Raw genomic sequence first — 20,114 nt, forward strand, 5'->3', positions numbered from 1 at the left:
CGTTAATTTTGGCGCGGTGTATTTACGCTAAAATTCAAACAGTTTGACTTCAATTTTTAAAGATATCTTCCAGTACTTGGTTGACAGTTTCAATAAAAAAATAAACAAAACACAACATTACTTACTGGGGCTTCCAATAAACCACCGCTGAATCCTAATATGGACGCAGCCAAAAAAATTATCCAAGATTTCGTGGAAAAGTGGAAAAGCAGCCATGATATTATAAATGGTATGTTAATAATCTGCATTGCTCTTTTCCTTCCAATCGCTTGTGTGATGGAACCAGAGATCAAGCAACCCATGGGTATAAATATTAAATTTATAGAACCTGCAAGTAAATGTTTTACAAAGGAAGTAGATAGATACCTATAGTCCGTCCGCTATAACTTTTCCCATGCGGTACGATCCATTTTCAATAAAATTAAGTCAAAACAGAAAGTGAAACGTACGCCCATCTGTGTAGTATATAATATACATTATACAAAATGTATATACACATCGACGTTCGTTTCAATTTATGTTTTGACTTAATTTGATCGAAAATGAATCGTACCGCATGGGAAAAGTTATAACGGACGGACATAACATTTGATCGTATACAGTTTGATCAATTTAGATTGGTTTATTTTTTACTTTTCTATTTTGTCTCAGTCTAAAATATGACGTTTTATTAGCAATTTTTTAATAATTACTTTTCAATTGGATTTCATAAAAATATCCTGTATTATAGAAATTATTACAACACATTAAAACTCACTCACAAATGAACATTCGAGCTGTGGGTGTAAGAAAGATGCATAAAGAAATGAAAGAAATGGAAATAAATAAATGGAAATCTTAAATACCATCAAAACAAAAAAAAAATAGAATATCTCAGACATATTACATGTGAAGAGAGATACATCTTGCTCCAATTGATTATGCAGGAAAGATTGAAGAAAAAAGAAGCATATTCAGAGCAGCAGTCTCTAAAGTCCGAATAGCTATGATCACAACCGCGGAGATGGCACTACAGAGAAGGAGTAGCAGATCAATACTGGGTAATTATAAGAAAAAATCTTATTCCATAAACTAAACGCAATTCCATCAAGAGCGAAGTCGAACAGGAAATTCATAGACAATAAAGATTTTCAGAAAATACCTTGTGAATGCAACAATTTATACGTGGGAGGAACGACAAGACCACTAAGTGTTAGGGTAATTCATCATCATTCTCTTTGCCTTATCCCTACGCGGGGTCGGCTTCCCTAATTGCATTTCTCCACACAATTCTATCTTGGGTCATATCAATATTAATCCCCTTTACCAACATGTCCTGCCTAATCCTCTCCCCACACGTCTTCTTTGGTCTTCCTCTCCTACTCCTTCCAGGAATCTGCACTTCACCAATTCTTCGTATTGGTTGATTAACGTCTCGACGTTGAACATGACCAAACCATCTCAACCTATGCTCTCTCATTTTTGCATCAGTTGATGCCACACCTAGACTTCCCCTAATATACTCATTTTTAATTTTATCCTTTTTTGTCACTTTACTCATCCATCGAAGCATTCTCATTTCCGCCACATGCATTCGTTGTTCCTCTTTCTTTTTCACTGCCCAACATGCAGTTCCGTATATCATAGCCGGTCTTCCGGTCTTCACTATTTCCTACTAACACGACATCATCAGCATACATTAAGCACCATGGAATGTTACCCTGTAGTTTAGCTGTTATCTAGTCCAAAACTAATGAGAAAAAATACGGACTAAGCACCGAGCCTTGGTGCAATCCCACTTTCACGTAAAATTTACCAGTCTCTCCCACACCTGTCCTAACACTAGTCGTTACTCCCTCATACATATCTCTCACAATCTTTACATATTCACCAGGGACTCCTTTCTTATTGAGTGCCCACCACAGAATCTCTCGAGGAACTCTATCATATGCTTTCTCAAGATCAATGAATACCATATAAGAGTTTGTTTCTTTACTCCTGTATTTTTCCATCAACTGCCTTATAATGAAAATTGCATCTGTTGTTGATCTGCCCTGCATAAAGCCAAATTGATTCTCTGATATTTCGGTCTCTTCATGTATCCGTCTATCAATTACTCTTTCCCATATTTTCATGGTGTGGCTAAGCAGTTTTATAGCCCTGTAGTTTGTACATTGTTCTATATCTCCCTTGTTTTTGTAGACAGGTAGTAAGTAGTATACTGCTTCTCCATTCGTCTGGCATTTGTCCTACTTCCATAATTCTATTAAATAAACCTGTTAGCCACCTTGTTCCTGTCTCTCCCAATGCTCTCCATACTTCCCCAGGAATATCATCTGGTCCTACCGCTTTTCCTTTCTTTATTTTTTGAAGCGCTTCAGCCACTTCCTGGTTTGTTATTTTGGTGACCATTGCTGCTACTGTCTCCGTTGACTCCACAGGCTGTTTGTCAAATTCTTCATTTAATAAGCTGTCAAAGTATTTTCTCCATCTCTTTTTTACATCCTTTTCGTGAACTAATATTTTATTATTTTCATCTCGGATACATCTAATCTGATTAAAATCTTTTGCTTTCTTTGCTCTAAGTGTTAGGGTAAATGAATATGAAATATACATCAAGAATAAAGATTTCGAGAAATCCCAGACATGCAGACATGCCTGGGACAACGAGCACAGAGTGCAATGGAAAGATGCATCAATAATCATAAAATAAACAGATATGAAAAAAGAAAAAGTCACAGAAGCCACCCTAATTCTAATTAACGAGAAAAATAGCAAACCCGTTAGCAGAATGCAGCAGACTTTGGTTGTCAATAAGCAACACAATAGCATAGTAAAGGAAGTCGAAGAACAAACCGTCAACAATATCATACACAATACACATGCAACACAAACACACGAACACACATCTATCTATACTCCGTCTAATTTACTTACCGTTGCACGTCATCCGCGTCATAGCCCGTGACGTCACATGATACCAACACGAAATATTTAGGCGGTAGGTGTGTTCTTTTTTAGAATCATTTTGCCGAGTACACTGGCATTACAGCCACTAGACATATTTTATTATGTACGTGTAGAAATAATATTTAAAAATTTCTATTAATGTTAACTTAAAGAAATACACAATAATATTTTTCATTTAATTTGTATAAATGGATTATAAAGCGTTTTTATGAAGCACATTTGTTCGGAACACACTGTAACTGTAATCGAACGAAGGTGACATTTTAGCATAAATTGATAACATTTATTTGACAGTTGCGGTGATGACACTATACGCTGTGAGCTCGTACGTAGAGGGGATATTTACAAATTCGCGAACGCCAGTAGTGGCAAGTCTGTAAACGTTTACCGGAAATTTGACATAAATGTCAAAGTGATTAATTTAAAATTAAAATTAAAAACATTAATTATAAAAAATATTTTTACATTAAATATACTTACGTTTTAAATACTGAATTTAAGTTTTTTTAATGTTCCGTAATATCGTTGATTGAAATAAACGGTAATCTTAGCGCTATCTACACGATAATTGTGAAAGTATCCGAAGTAAGAAATTCATAGTTTATCAATAGAACGTCAAAATGATTAGCAAAATATTTAAAAAAATCGAGTACAATTTAATTAATTTTTTGCGTTGTAAATATTAAGCGATAACAATTAAATAATAAATTTAAAAATTACCGGTGAAAGTTGAATTAGTAATCCGCCAGGAGCGCCACCAGCGAAGCTCAGAGCCTATAAGTATTTGTGTCTTTATATTTACTATTTTTATTATGTACTTTAACGTAAGATTATAATTTAATTCTTGTTTTCTATTTCTGAAGATTTTATTTGTTTACATTGAATATTAATTTGTTTTGCTGTATAATCCACTTCCGCAAAAATTACCTATGTGATGTATTTGATTTAAAATGAATTCAAGAATTTTTGTAATTGGGCAACAATGTCAACTTAGACCTCTAACGTAAATAATGACGTGAAACGGTAAGTAAATTAGACGGACTCTATACAATTTAAAAAACATAATTTACATAACCACTTCTATGATACAGAAAATGATACACTTCTATGATAACAAAATTAACACAAAATTACATACAAAAATAGTCAGAATTTGCTATCCCTAGGGTTATAATACCACCTTCAAACAATTTTTGAACCACACACTTGCTGTGGCCTATAAGATCTAGGCCAAGTAAATCAAGTGTGTAGTCTTTACAAAAACCATCTTTAATTTCTTCTTGCTTTAGAACCTTGTTTTTGTTTGGTAATGGGTAAGTAACATATAGGGTGTTTCATTAATAATTGTCCATATAATAACTGGAGAAACCTTAGCACAAAATACGAAGATTTAACCTAAAACACTTAAATAAAATGTGGTTCGTTACTGAGTTACAGGATGTTTTATCTAAAAATTTAAAAACTATTTTTGCTCAGCATTTTAAAACTATTCGGCGTATCCTTTTCATACTTGGCAGGAAGTATAGGTACTATACAAACTACTAAATTATTTAAACAGACGTTTCTGTCTATTACCAGAGGCGTACGACGGGGGAAAGTGAATGGTTGACCCTTTCCAAATTCTACGCCACTGGCGGAATTTCTATTTTAGTTAGTCATTAGTTTTCGAGATATTTGAAGTTAAAAATGAAACGACACGGTTATTTTGATTAATGTATTGTGTCGCTTCATTTTTAATTTCAAATATCTCGAAAACTAATAATTTTATCGTTACGAATGAAAAGTATATTATTTACATAAAAAGTATTGAAAAATCAAAAATTACACTAAAATAGCAATTTCGTCAGTGGCGTAGAATTTGGGAAGGGTCAACCAGACACTATCCCCTGTCGTACGCCTCTGGTAGTAGCTAGAAACGTATATTTATCTTAATTTAGTAGGGTGTACAGTACCTACACTCAGGACCGCCAAGAGGGGGTATAGACGGTACATTTTACCGGGGCCCGGCGATGTAAGGGACCCGGCGTCGACCAAATCCAAGACGTAATTTTTTCCAGTTTTTTTTTGCTCCTCACTGTATGTGCATAATGCGTTTAGTTAAGCTATATTTAATATGACCTTTACCTCTATTTTGAAATATAGGGCCTAGTATTGAGGCGACTGATAATTTTGAGCCCGACGTAATATTTCGCTGTGAAATATTTAATATTGTCATAGATTTTATAATATGCAACTTAACCAGAAGATTTAATGCGGCAATTGAAATTCATTCCCTATTTAACATTTTATTCTGAGATGAAGATAACGCCAATATTAAGAAAAAAATTGATATATTGCGCGAGTTTTATAAAGAAGACGGTAGATCTATATACAAGGAGGATATTCATTTGTGAATCTCACCTTTCTCCAATAGATTTACTTAATAAAATAAAACATCCCAAATTGGAATCATTACATTCTAACGTCGTTATAGCGTCAAGAATATTTTGCACATTACCGGTGGTGGTCGCAAAAGGGAAAAGATCCTTTAGTTTTCTTTCTCGCGTAAAAAATGCTATGAGATCTACAATGAAACAGGATCGATTAACTGGTCTAGCAACTTTGTGCAATGATAATGATTTAGTAAAATCGTGCGATTTTTTGAAAATTATAGACATCTTTGCCAATAAAAAAACTCGAAAAGTACCGATATTGCAAATATTTTCACTATTATAAAAATATAATCAAAATTTAATCAACGTTATATTTGAAATGTTTCTTATTATTTATTTTTGATAATTTTATTTCTATAAAAATTTTTAAAAAATTTTCGCTCTTCATTTTTTGCCGGGGGCCCGCTCTCATCCCTCTCGGCGCCCCTGCCTACACTTTCTGCCAAGTATTATAAGGATACTCCAAATAGTTTTAAAGTACTGGGTACAAATAATTTTTAAATTTTAATCATATGATATATGAATCATACAGTCGAAAAAATAAAAGAATACCCATAAACGATCACATCAATCACATATTTTGTATTTGCTCTCTTTTTTCATAAATAACAAACGAGAGAGATAGATTATTAATAATCTGAATAATATGTGATTGATGTGATTCTTTCATTTTTCCGACTGTACTTCATACCATAAATTAATCAAAATAACTGTGCCGTTTCATATTTTACTTCAAATATCTCGAAAACTTTATCGTTACCAATGAGGAGTATATTATTTACGTATAAAGTATTGGAGAATCTAAAAATGGCACTAAAATAGTAATTCCTCCAGTGGCGTAGAATTTGAGAAGGGTCGACCATTTACTATCCCCTGCCGTACGCCTCTGGTAGTAGCTAGAAACGTTTGTTTATCATAATTTAGTAGGGTGTATAGTAGTCGCACTTTCTGCCAAGTATGAAAAGGATACGTCGAATAGTTTTAAAATTCTGGGAAAAAATAATTTTCAAATTTTTAGATAACACACCCTGTAACTCAGTAAGGAACCAGATTTTATTTAAGTGGTTTAGGTTAAATCTTCGTATTTTGTGCTAATGTTTATCCAGTTACTATATGGACAATTATTAATGAAACGTATTCAATGTTCCAAAACATGAAATTTGATGACCAAAACAATCAGATTTAGTATGATATAATTGATCCAAATAATGGTATAACCCAGACATCCATGGTGAAAGTTATCCTCCAACACCAAATTGTTCTATATGGTCCACATAATGTTAAAAAAAAGTCACACCATTTTGAGCGTCGGGTTTGGAGGGAAGAGGGGGAGAGGGGGGGAGAAATCGGTAAATTCGTAGTTTTTTAGGTTTTTCGTCAATATTTCTAAAACTATGCGGTTTAGCATGAACAACCTTCTATACAAAAAACCCAGACATCTAAAGTAAAAGTTTTCCTCCAACACCAAGTTGTTCTGTATGGTCCACATATTGTTCAGTAAAAAGTTACACCATTTTGACCGTCCGGTTTGGGGGGAGATGGGAAGAAGTCGGTAAATTAGTAGTTTTTTTTACGTTTTTCGTGAATATTTCTAAAACTATGCTTTAGCGTAAACAATGGTCTATACAAAAATGTTCTAAATAAAATTTAAACCAAAAAAGGTCGAATACATAATTGTTATAAAATCAATGGTTCCAGAGTCACGGAGGGTGAAAGTGGAGGTTTTCGATACTTTTTATATTATCTGGGCAATTTATGATGATTTTGGGTGGTGAGGTTGACGTTTCTTCAAGGGCTTATCACTAACATATCATCGGCCACTGAAATAGCAAATTTTATTTACAAAACACAATCCTGTTAAAAAAAATGTCTATAAATTGCCCAAAGAATATAAAAAGTATAGAAAACCTCCACTTTTTACCCTCCGTAACTCTGAAACCTTTAATTTTATAACAATTATGTATATGACCTTTTGTGTTTTAAATTTCACGCAGAACATTTTTGTATAGAACATTGTTTTTGCTAAATCATAGTTTTAGAAATATTGACGAAAAACGTAAAAAACTACTAATTTACCGACTTTTCCCCCATCTCCCCCACAAACCGGACGCTCAAAATGGTGTTACTTTTTACTGAACCATATGTGGATCATATATAATAATTTGGTGTTGAAGGAAAACTTTTACTTTGGATGTCTGGGTTAGGCCTTTTTTTGGACCAATTATCCTATAATATATACTACCCCCGTAACTTTTGAACAGTTCATATTAGAGGGATTATGCATAGGACCTTTTTTATTTCAAATTTATTGTAGAACATTTTTGTATAGAAGGTTATTCATGCTAAACCGCATAGTTTTAGAAATATTGACGAAAAACCTAAAAAACTACGAATTTACCAATTTCTATCCCCTCTCCCTCCCAAACCCGACGCTCAAAATGGTGTGACTTTTTTCTGAACATTATGTGGACCATATAGAACAATTTGGTGTTGGAGTATAACTTTCACTTTGGATGTCTGGGTTTGGGTCTAGTTCTTATGGTGCCTATCCGTTATGGATGTTGGACACTAACATGGCTATTCTGACTTTGTTGACTGCTGCCCTGAAAAGTCCGGTAGTGGTTAAGTTAAACCATTTTCGCAGGTTATGCAGCCAGGATATTCTTCTTCGTCCTGGACCTCTTTTCCCATGCACTTTACCTTGAAGTATGGTCCGAAGTAGGTCATATCGTTGCTCGTTGCGCATTATATGGCCCAGGTATTCCAGTTTGCGACGTTTTATGGTTACGACTAGTTCGCGCTCTTTACCCATTCTATGTAGAACTTCTTCGTTGGTAACTCTGTCTATCCAGGAAATCCTCAACATGCGTCTATAGCACCACATCTCAAATGCTTCGAGTCTCTTCAGTGATACTTCAGTTAAGGTCCATGACTCCACGCCATATAAAAGAACGGAGAATACGTAGCATTTTAGTAAACGAACTTTTATCTCCAATTTTATATCGTGGCTGATAAAGATTTTTTTCATTTTGACGAAAGCTGATCTTGCCTTCTCGATCCTTACCTTAATTTCCGTCGATTGGTCCCACTGTTCATTTAAGTTTGCACCCAAATAACAAAAGTTGGTGATTTTTGTTACAGGGTCTAGTTATAACATACTAATTATGAACAGGTCTTATGTTTGGAAATATGAAATATAAAACAGCGTCTTCGTAAACTGGTTTCAAATAAACCGAGATGAACATAAATAAAAACAAATTATTAACTACTTACTTATCCAGGAGATTTCATCCTGACCGAATAGAATCGTTTCGGAACGGTCATTTCCAGATATTCCTGGAACCAAAATTGTCGGAAATCCCAAGCTCGTACCATGGATAAATAGTAAAGTATTCTTTATAAAAACTGCAATTATTTGGGGAAGACTTTGTCTCCAAACGCTATATTTGGGGTTTGCATTCGAGTTCCTGAAATCAAAAATAAAGCAAATTAAAACAAGTAGGTAATATGTATATCATAACAAATATAAATACAGTGATATTTCCCTTATTTGATTCTTTAATAATAAACTCATGGCATCTAGATCCTTTGATAAAGTTCTTATGGTATCTTTTCTTTCGGTTAAAAACTGTTTACTAAAGTGACCTTAGTGTACAATATCGAAGCATATAGCAATTTGAGAAGGTAACAATATTTTCTGATTATACAGAAGGAACTCTTACTTAATGTCACTCTAATTTTTTTTAATAACATCATCAGGTGTCAATCATCCAGTCACAACATGACTGTATTTTCCACCTAAGAAGACCGCTTTGCAATTAATTGTTGATAACTTTATTACTAGCGGACCAGATAAGCGGCGATATATTTTACACTATCTGTATGAATAACATTTTACTGGTCTGTTGTCAATCAGCACTACTCAACAAGTTTTCGTATATTCATTTTAATATTTTATTGCAATAGTACGGAATATACAGTGCGCTGGAATAAGTGTTACCTCCCTTAATAACTCATTAATTTTTAGCACATAAGCAAAACGCTCGGACAGGTCGATTTTTAAAATAACCATAGTATAATATTATAGCTTCAATGTTTCGAACTTTAGCGGTCTCTCTTCAGGTGACAGTGATAACTTTGATTTTTTTAAATGGGATAGTACATCATGTACACCTCATTTAAAAGCTTTTGAAAGACTGATTACAAAAATGTATAATACTTTAATCCTTTTTGAGACCGTAGGCGCAAAATTTCGGTCGAAATATTGTGAAATGTATTTATTTTTTTTCGAATCCTGAGAAATCTAATAGGTATTTTTGAAAAATTTAAACGCAGAATGAAATATTACAATATTATCGAGGGTCAAAAGCCCCTGAGAACTTCTATAATGATTATTTTAATAAGTCACAGGCACTCACAGGGGTGAAAAAAAAAGGAAATTTAGTCGGATTTTTATTTCAAAAACATCATTCAAAAGAAATTTTTGTTTATTCTAAGGGACTTTCAGCCCACGGTAATAATGTAATCTTTTATTCTGCGTTTAAATTTTTCAAAAATACTTATTATTAATGCGTTTAAAAACAATTCGATAGAAATTTTGCGCCTACGCTCTTAAAAAGGATTAAAGTATTATACATTTTTGTAATCAGTATTTCGAACACTTTTAAATGAGCTATCACGTGATGTACTTTCCCATTTAAAAAAATCAAAGTTTTGCCTGTCACCTGAAGAGGGATCGCGTAAAGTTCGAAACATTGATGTTATAATATAATTTGATTATTTTAAAAATCGACCTGTCCGAGTGTTTTGCTTATGTGCTAGAAATAAATAGGTTATTAAGGGGGTAACACTTATTCCAGCGCACTGTATCTTATTTAAACTGTGAATTTATATGTTAATTTTTTTTTAATTTCTAGTGACATATCGTATAATGTAGGTTTTGCCAATGATTAAAGTTATGCCTTTACAAAACCACATTATTTAAAAAATATAAGGAGTTTCATGTGTCGTAATTATTATAATATCCTTTATACACGTAAAAAAATGTTTAGTAAATATGTAGGTATTTCTTAAATCCACCCAATCATTGGAAAATGATTCATGGTATGTATTTAAAAACATCTATTAACGACACTGTTATCGACAAAGTCGATCAAATTCAAACTTGTCATCATATTTATATTACACATTTGTTTATATTTAAAAATTAAATGATGGTTGTGAATTGTATTGGTGTTATTTAATATTTTAGCAAAATACATAATCAACAAAAATCTTATTTAAAACATGCGAACCGTTTTTGCAATCACTTCACTTGATTAAACCTTTTGTTTTGTTGAAAACTCGGAAGTGATTTAGTGCCAGTTTGTTTCAAGGTTATATTTAATACAGTGCCTGTAGAAAGTAAAGTCCTGGATGTATTTTATTCAAATTTGGACATACCAGCAACTTGTCAAGTATTTTCCAATTTTACTGCATGCAAAACCATTCGTATAATTTTCATTCTACGCAAAATAGAGATCCTAATGAACATTTGATGTCGACAAATAATTTCGAGTATTCGAAATATTCCGTCCCACTTCTTTCAACACGCCCTGTATATACATAGTATATTCATTTTATTTGCCTTTGATAGAGTAAAATCCAATATTCTTACTGAACATAAAATACAGGAAATTAAATATTTTTAGTTTTCAAGCGATCGGAATTAAATATTAACGCCCCACTGTTTGAGACCCACTGATCATCTCTTAATTGCATATCGGCCGTCACAGGGTAAATTTATTTTTTATTATATTTTTATTTTATTATATTTATTTTTTATTATTTTTAATATAATCAAGCATAAATCAACGTCAATATGTGTGCTTAAAAAACGATCTACATTATAATATACACCTAGGAAAGAAATAAAGCATTCAAATTGCCTAACTCTCCAACTTGTTTAAAGTAAGAGGATCGTTAGGAAATCTTTTGCATTCAATTCTAGAGAGCTTCAGGAAAATTCTTTGACCACTTACCACTTGACATAAAGGACAAATGAAAATTGTATTGTTGTAGGCGGAAAATGCATTTTTCTATGGATGCTATACAGTGTGCAACTTCTCTCACTACTTACATACATTCAAAACGAACAATTTCTCACGCAGTGAGAAAAGTCGGCCATTGCAGTGAGAAATATTTTTTTCACGATGTATATGTATTTTATTTTAATTTATGCATATAATATACCTAAAAGCACCTAAATTGTTTAATTTTGACGTTTGAACTCTTAGCAAAAAAGCATCCATAGAAAAAGTACAGTGTACAACAAATGAGAAAATGACATATTTCTCCATCGCTTGATTTGCGTAGTTTTGCTAGAACAAACTTATTTGCTCGTGATAAATTATGTCTTTTTTCTCACTTGTGTTACAATATACTATTCCGAAGTGTATCTTAAAGTGTTCAGAAAATAAAAATTCACAACTCGGAAAATAATTATGGAAATGAGTTCAATTTTCATATCAAGAATACAGGAATAAACAGGAATATCGGGTCGGCGAAGCTGTAAGGCGGCGTTCATACTCAGGCGATAAATCGTAAGTTATATATCGTAAACGATAGGCGATAGGCGATAAGCACAAAAAATACTTAAAATCTAAGTAGAATCGATAAAAAAGGTTCACTTCCGCGCGATTGAACAACATATCGCAAGTAATATCGTTCGAAGTGCTGCGTGTCGGTCGCCCTCGCGATTTGTTGCATACGATATTGATATTTCAAGCTGTGTTTATTTATTTATTTATTTATTTATTTATTAGGTAGGGGTCGCCAACTTCTTGAAAATTTCAAGATCTTGTCTTGATCTTGTCTTGAAATTAAGACAAGAGCAAGACAAGAAGTAGTTTTAGATTTCAAGACAAGACAAGAAATGTTATGTCAATACCAAGATTTCTTATCAAGAAAACAAGAAATCTTGAAATATCTTGACTAATAATGAAAACTCTAAAACGTATTTATTTGTGAAAAATATAACATTATTTTAACATAACATAACATATTTTAATTTATTGAACACTTTCTTTGCTAAAACGATTTACAAAAATGTAAATTAAAAACAATAATTGATGATACTTAATCCTGTTGAAAATAAAATTTCAAATTAGACTTTATTTTAAATAACAAATTTAGCACATTTTTACATCGGAATTGATAAGCCTTCTCATGGAGTCAACTGCTAACCGAGTTCTTGGCTTTGTTATTGTTAAAGCTGCTCTTGAAAATAGCCTGTCCGCAGGTACTGATGTTGCTGGCGTTCCGAGAAAATCCTTGGCAATTTTCAATAATGACTCTTCTCCACCAATCAAGGACATTCTCAGAGTATTCTGACCTAGGCTCATTTAAGTACATATTTTTTAATTTCATACTTTCAATATTGTAAGTTATCATTATCAGCTTTCTTAAATAGCTTTCTTAAATATTTAAATCAATTTCGTTATCTGCTTTTTTCAGAATAAGTTCTGGCTCTGGTATTGGATTCTGTAGGTAGATCATTCTGGGATTTATTAAAGTAGTTAGCTTTAAATATTTCTTAAAATTTTTGTACTGCCTCTGATTGTAGAAGCTTTCCCCACGATGAAGAGGAAAATACTTTATGCCGATGATCCAAAATAAGAACTGTACAGTATATCCAATTAGTTTTGTTACAGTGTTTTAGTATTTTATATCTCTCAGCTTATGTGCAGTAAATTAATTGCTCATCGGTAGCGTCTCTATCAATTTCATTATCAAGTTTATGAGCCCTATATTTCCAGTTTGTCTAAAAGTAAGCTTACTCTAATTACCTACCACCAATGGGGTGGGCAACATTTTTGCATTTCGAGTATTGAAGAAAGTGTTTTAAAGCTTTTCAGATACTGACAAAATTTACTGACCAGAACCCATTCTTTATCTAATATTTTGCAATTATTTAGATTTTCAATGTTGTCGCAAAATATAGTTAAAGCATTTTTTACACTTACAGCATCTCGTTAGCATCCCGAAAGTTAAATGCCATTTTCTAGGCACATCTAATTTTGGCATAGTCATCTTATAATTATTTATGGCCTCGAAAGCATTGTTAAGTTTAAGTTGCATTTGCCCTGAGGTTTTTTATGCCCTAAGGTATTTAATTTTACTTACAGGAGAGTTGAAATCTAAAGCAGTATCATTTATACCATTTTCTACTTCGATCTTATCCTCCAACTAATCAAAATCCTTTTCGATGTGTAAACTGTTTCGATTTGGTTCAACAATTTTTATGAAATCCTGGACAGCTAAATTTAGAATATTATGTGCGAAACAACAAAATGCTTATTTTAAGCATGCAACTACACATAAATTTTGCGTTCGTCAGGAAACAAATGCAGATGGGGAGTCCCCACTAGAGATGGGGGCCGTGTTAACACGGAACGCAATAAAAAGATCGTCGGGGAATCACCAGACCGGGGAATTAAGATCTTGAAATTTCTTGAGTCAAGACAACATATAAGATGTCAAGAAAACGTCAAGACAAGATTTTTTTAAATTTCTTGATTTGTTATCAAGACAAGACAAGAAGTTGTTGTCAAGACAAGAATTCTTGCCTTGTCGACCCCTATTATTAGGTGAAACAAGCCAGTAATCAAATTGTTAACTCCTACACCGAGAGAACAATTTCTTTTCTCCTAAAACACCGATTTCTTTGAGCAATATTTCTTAAAAGTTAACATATCCTATTAACTATAAACATACCGGTTCACATATAAAGAAACGAGTTTTTTAAACACAACTCAATAATTTCTTACAGATAATTTCTTCAATACTAATAAATGCATTAATGGTTACATTTAATTTTCTTATCCTAAAATTTTTATTTCTTAAATTGAAAACTACAAATATTTTGCAGTATAAGAAATATAATGTTAAGTTAATCCATATTTATATTTGTGAACAAGAAATTTTCTTGCAATCAAATAAGTATTTAAAACCACAAGAAATAACTCTTCAGAAATACCCTCTGTAGTAGCTGTGGTTATAAAATAAAAACTTTGTCATTCATGCCGAAATGTTACTTGCAAAGAGATTTTCTTCCACAAAAGAATTGCTCAGATTAACTTTTTATCATTTAGTCGTCAGTGTTTGTCAAGATGGAGTGATATGTTCATGTTCATATAGATGGATTTTTGATTTATTGGTGTTCCTTAAAAATTAACGGATATTTTGAAGGTACGTACATATATAGGTATTAAATAAAAGTAAATTGAGTAATTTAAGATGTAATAATAATATTGTTGCGTATCCGAATGGTTAAAAAAGAAACATAATAGTATCTTTATATGCTTTTTAGATATAATGATGGACGACTCTGAAATAAAGGAGCTTATTATTCTAACTGGGAAATATGCCACAATTTAAAGCTGGGACAGAATGATATTAATATATAGCTTCAGAACAATATTAACAAAGGGGTTATTAATCAACTGCGGGGCTTTCCAGAAATGGTAGAACTTTATACATGTAAGTACCTTTTTAAAAATGTGTACCTATACTTATGTATCAACTATAATAGGTTTCTTGAAAGTATCGTCTTCTATAAAAATATACAATACAACGCTATATCAAACATGGCGGGTGCAACGCTGAGGATGTTTTCTATTAATTTATTTGAGATAAAGAAATCAGTTAGTCTAAAAGAAATATATGTTTATGGTTAAGAAATATTATTGCCGAAAACCATGAATTAGTTAATATATATTAAATGACTTAGATGTAAACTAATAATACTTTCCCGTAATAAAATTTCTTAAGAGGAAACAGAAGCGATCAACAGGTAGCGAAAACGCGTTCCAAGATTGCGGCTGTAATTTTGAATATTTTTTCGAGATATTTGGCACACTTATTCGTAATATAATAAAGAATGGCGGTACAGAGCCCAATTTGGAAAATATGTTAATATGTGGAAATTACTCTCTAATTAAATACAATATTAAAAAAACGAGCCTGTACTGCCATTAAGAAGAACAAAAAAATACACTTTCTTCAAATAAACTTTTTTATCCGATGCCTAGATTTTGTGTCATTTTGGAACTACTAATGAAATAAAAAATTTTAGTAGTTCCAAAATGACACAAAATCTAGGCATCGGATAAAAAATTTATTTGAAGAAAGTGTATTTTTTTGTTCTTCTTAATGGCGGTACAGGCTCGTTTTTTTAATATTGTAAATATATTTTTCAAATTGGGCTCTGTACCGCCATTCTTTATTATATTACGAATACGTGTGCCAAATATCTCGAAAAAAAATTTAAATTTACATCCGCAATCTTGGAACGCGTTTTGGCTACCTGTTGATCGCTACTGTATCACCTTAATGATTAGGTATGCTATCTCTTTTAGATTATAAAAATTAAGAAAACCACATATTATTATGTCTGCTTCAATGTTTTCATTGGTTGTATTTTCCCTCTTGTTTTAGCTAAACAATGTTTATTGTGTGACTTAATATTATACAGATAAATAATTAATATTTCATTAACAAAAAGAAAAAAATAAACAAAGATGTGTAGGTTAAATAATGCCATGTTTGAACTAAATATGATTGATTATTATTAGTATTAATAGTTCTTATGTGGGGCCGTGTATTTGTTTTTTTTTGTATTTCCTAAATTTGTCAAAATAAATATCTATATCTTTATAAAAAATTTTTATTAAAGTAAGTTTACTCTTTCTACATAACGATTTTGTTTTAGTGAATTGCTGATATACAAAGTGCTATTAACAAAAGAAAGAAAATTTGAGGAAGTTGGATTTGCCTCTCCATCCTTTTACTGTTGTGTAGAAGCCAGTGGTTTAAGAGTGGAGAAAATATTTGTATGTAATAATAACGTTTTATATATTCTTTTATTAATAAATAATGATTTTACCTTAACACAATGATTTATTTCGCCGTATGTAATATCACTTTATTTTCAAGAAATATTAACTTAACTCTAAATATACGTTTATCTCTGCGAAATATATTTCTTAACATTAAATACATTAATTATTAATAGTAAAATAATAAAAAAAAATGAATAACCATTTTCAATTTCGTTGCAAAACGAAAATACAGCCGAACCATATTCCAGTCCAATCAGAGAGTGCTGCAAGCACCTCTACCGGTTTCGAAACTTATTAGTCTCTCATCAGGAGGCACATATGCTGCTCTCCCTGATCCAACCAAAACAAACCCCAGCGTGCAGTCCCGAATTGCAACGAACGAAATGGCATAGATGCCCTAGCGGCAACTGCTAGCAAAAGAATAAGTTTTCACTCTAATGGCATATAGCATATCCCACCAGAATGAAAACAATGGGAACCTTCTCTGGTTACACCTCCGAGGCTTCTACAATTTGCAAGCCATACGGATGCTGAGACTAAGGAAGATGAGGGAATTCCACAATTTACAATTCACGTCCCATCTGCTCAGCGCGGTAAAGTTCCAACGAGACTGGTTCCCTTCATACTCCACACAGAGTAAATGTAAATAAAAAATGAATAACCATTTTCAATTTCGTTGCAAAACGAAAATACAGCCGAACCATATTCCAGTCCAATCAGAGAGTGCTGCAAGCACCTCTACCGGTTTCGAAACTTATTAGTCTCTCATCATGAGGCACATATGCTGCTCTCCCTGATCCAACCAAAACAAACCCCAGCGTGCAGTCCCGAATTGCAACGAACGAAATGGCATAGATGCCCTAGCGGCAACTGCTAGCAAAAGAATAAGTTTTCACTCTAATGGCATATAGCATATCCCACCAGAATGAAAACAATGGGAACCTTCTCTGGTTACACCTCCGAGGCTTCTACAATTTGCAAGCCATACGGATGCTGAGACTAAGGAAGATGAGGGAATTCCACAATTTACAATTCAGTAAAATAATAATATTCCTTACTAAAAAATATTATTGCTCAGAAAGAATAGTTTTGTAATGTGTAGAAAATATATTTTTATGACTAATAAAATTAATTAACATCAAGTGTAATTTCTTTCTGATAAATGGGTTTGAAGTTTGCCAGAAAGTGATAGTTAAATCATGTTTAAGATATATTTCTTTGGCTATAGTAGAATTTATTTGAAATATTTTAGAAAATTATATCTTACATACAAAGATATATTTCTTAGGCAATATGCCAAGTCGATATTTCTTAAATATTAATAAAGTTTCTTTATGTCAAGAATTTTTTTCTCTCGGTGTAGTAGTGTAAATATTTATACAGTATTTAAACAGGTCATTTTTATTTTTAAATTATGATATTTTGCCGACGAACGCCGCCTAAGCGTACGTTCAGAGTGGACGAGCAAAGAGCAAAGAGCAAAGAGCAAAGAGCAAAGCGGAGAAATCAAACTCATACTGGCAAACGGAGGTGCACAGAGTGCTAGCAAAGAGCAAAGCGGCGAAACCAAACAAGTTTGATTTCTTTGGTCCATGTAGTGAGACCGCTCCCGTCTGAAAAAATTTTTGATTCGGTTTCTTTGTCAATTCCTATTCAAAAATGTCCCCTTTAAACAAATCTGAAGAGCACCGGGCGGAATTTTTGGGCAGAAATTGTTTAAACAATTTTATCTACTCTATGTTATGTTACGTGTAAGTTTTTAGTTTGTGAAAACTGTCATTATAGATAGCAGTACGTGAAGTGTTTAAAGTGAGCGTGAAGTAACAATGTATTTTAAATGGGACTTACTTTTTCGCACTGTTTTTAACACACTTTCATATAATCAAATATCCTTAACTTTGGCGTTGTCATGGTGATGACATAATGAGCAATAAATTACGATAAAAGTTTTTACAGTTTTGTGGTTTGAAAGAAGTTAGAATTTTTAAATGTCAAAGTTCTAAAAATTGTAGAATAGAAATGAATTCCAGTGACGAAGAGTTACAGTTTTTTTATTTGTTTATGGTAGAGTAGATAAAATATTGTATGAAACTGTGCATGAAGTACTTTTTGCGAACTTACGCGATGTATAGCACTCGCTCCGCTGTCGCTCGTGCTCTAAATATCGCGTGCGTTCGCAAAAAGCATACTTCACGAACTGTTTCATAAATACCTATTTTTAAACAAATACAAAAGATCACGTTTTTTTGCTCCGGAACATATATTTTTAGACGAAGTAGTTTTCAATCCTAATAGTAAATTATTAATATTGAAAATATTAAAAATATTACTAAAAGATTTTTAAATTGAAAACTTATTGGTACACTTTCCTGGTGACACCTCCAAGACCAATTTGCAAGTCAAATGGATGCTGCAGTGAAGACGAGAGGGAAGGAATTCTACACTATGCAATTCACATCCTTTGTCTGCAGCTGGTAAAGTTCCAATGGAAAAATGCACCTAGTTAGGCCGCACCTACATTTGATCCGATTTTCTCCGATCAGATCAGATCCGACGTCGGCCGACGTCGGAATAGAAAATAAACCCATAGTATTAAATGGGGGTGCCTACATAGGGCTTTTCATCGATTGTCATTTGTTTCGAGCTTCTGTCATGTGTCACATAATATTAATATATCTACGTCATACGTCTGTGGTTTGTATTATTGTATATACCAATAACGTATTTCGTAGATATATTAATATTATGTGACACATGACAGAAGCTCGAAACAAATGACTGTGAATGAAAAGCCCTATTGGATCCGTTTTCTCCGATCCGATCAGATCAGATCAGATCCGACGTCGGCCAACGTCGAAATAAAAAATAAACCCATAGTATTAAATGGGAGTGCCTACATTGGATCCGTTTTTCTCCGATCCGATCAGATCAGATCAGATCCGATATCGGCCGACGTCGGGAGTAGCTTCTCCTATTCTCATCGAGAAGTGTTTGGTTTCATTCCGATTGGTTGCAAGTTGAGTTGCAATTTTAGTTGCAAGTTGGTTGCAAGTTGGTTGCAAATTGGTTGCAAGTTGGTTGCAAGATGGTTGCAAATTGGTTGCAAACTGGTTGCAAACTGGTTGCAAACTGGTTGCAAACTGGTTGCAAGTTGGTTGCAAACTGGTTGCAAGTTTGTTGCAAGTTGGGGGTTGCAAGCTAACATGTTTAAATATATTCAATGTCATCATCTCAACACATCTTCATCGGAACTTATTGTCGGTGGTCGGTGGTCGGAAGATTACTGAACCAATGTAGGCACCCTCGCCGGAAAACCGGTCTGATCGGATCTGATCTGATCGGAGAAAGACGGATCCAATAGGGCTTTTCATCGACTGTCATTTGTTTCGAGCTTCTGTCATGTGTCACATAATATTGATATATCTACGCCATACGTCTTTGGTTTGTATTGTTTATATACCAATAACGTATGACGTAGATAAATTAATATTATGTGACACATGACAGAAGCTCGAAACAAATGACTGTGAATGAAAAGCCCTATGTATCGGATCGGATCTGATCTGATCTGATCTGATCGGAGAAAATCGGATCCAATGTAGGCAATGTAGGTGTGCACTTACTCTACGTAGTAATACGACTATAAAATAAAAATGTATAGCATTTTTATTATTATATATTTTTAGGTTTTTTTGGGTTATTCTAAACAAAAAAGGTATCTTGTAATTTTTCCCAAAAATTAATAGTGTTCGAGTTATAGGCGATTTAAAATCTGAAAAATGCGAAAATACGCATTTTCGAGGCTTAAAAATTCATATTTCAATTAGTATTTTTGAGGTTACCAGATACTTAA

General features: G+C 32.9%; 1 protein-coding gene across 8 annotated transcripts in view; it reads right to left on the bottom strand.

The window, feature by feature from the left end:
- Positions 1 to 20,114, bottom strand: part of LOC114331385 (facilitated trehalose transporter Tret1-like) — a 137,097-nt gene that overhangs the window by 12,313 nt on the left and 104,670 nt on the right. For 7 of the 8 annotated variants that reach the window (XM_050649091.1, XM_050649126.1, XM_028280960.2 and 4 more), the window contains 2 exons: positions 8,655 to 8,848; positions 126 to 328 (listed from right to left, as the gene is read on the bottom strand). In XM_050649091.1, coding sequence (XP_050505048.1) covers positions 126 to 328; positions 8,655 to 8,848 — 397 coding nt within the window. Of the gene's footprint in view, positions 1 to 125; positions 329 to 8,654; positions 8,849 to 9,103; positions 9,168 to 20,114 lie in introns of those variants that run through there. The other variant, XM_028280961.2, reaches the window with a different exon arrangement.

This window comes from Diabrotica virgifera, chromosome 1, assembly GCF_917563875.1.
Source record: "Diabrotica virgifera virgifera chromosome 1, PGI_DIABVI_V3a".
Lineage (NCBI taxonomy): Eukaryota > Metazoa > Arthropoda > Insecta > Coleoptera > Chrysomelidae > Diabrotica > Diabrotica virgifera.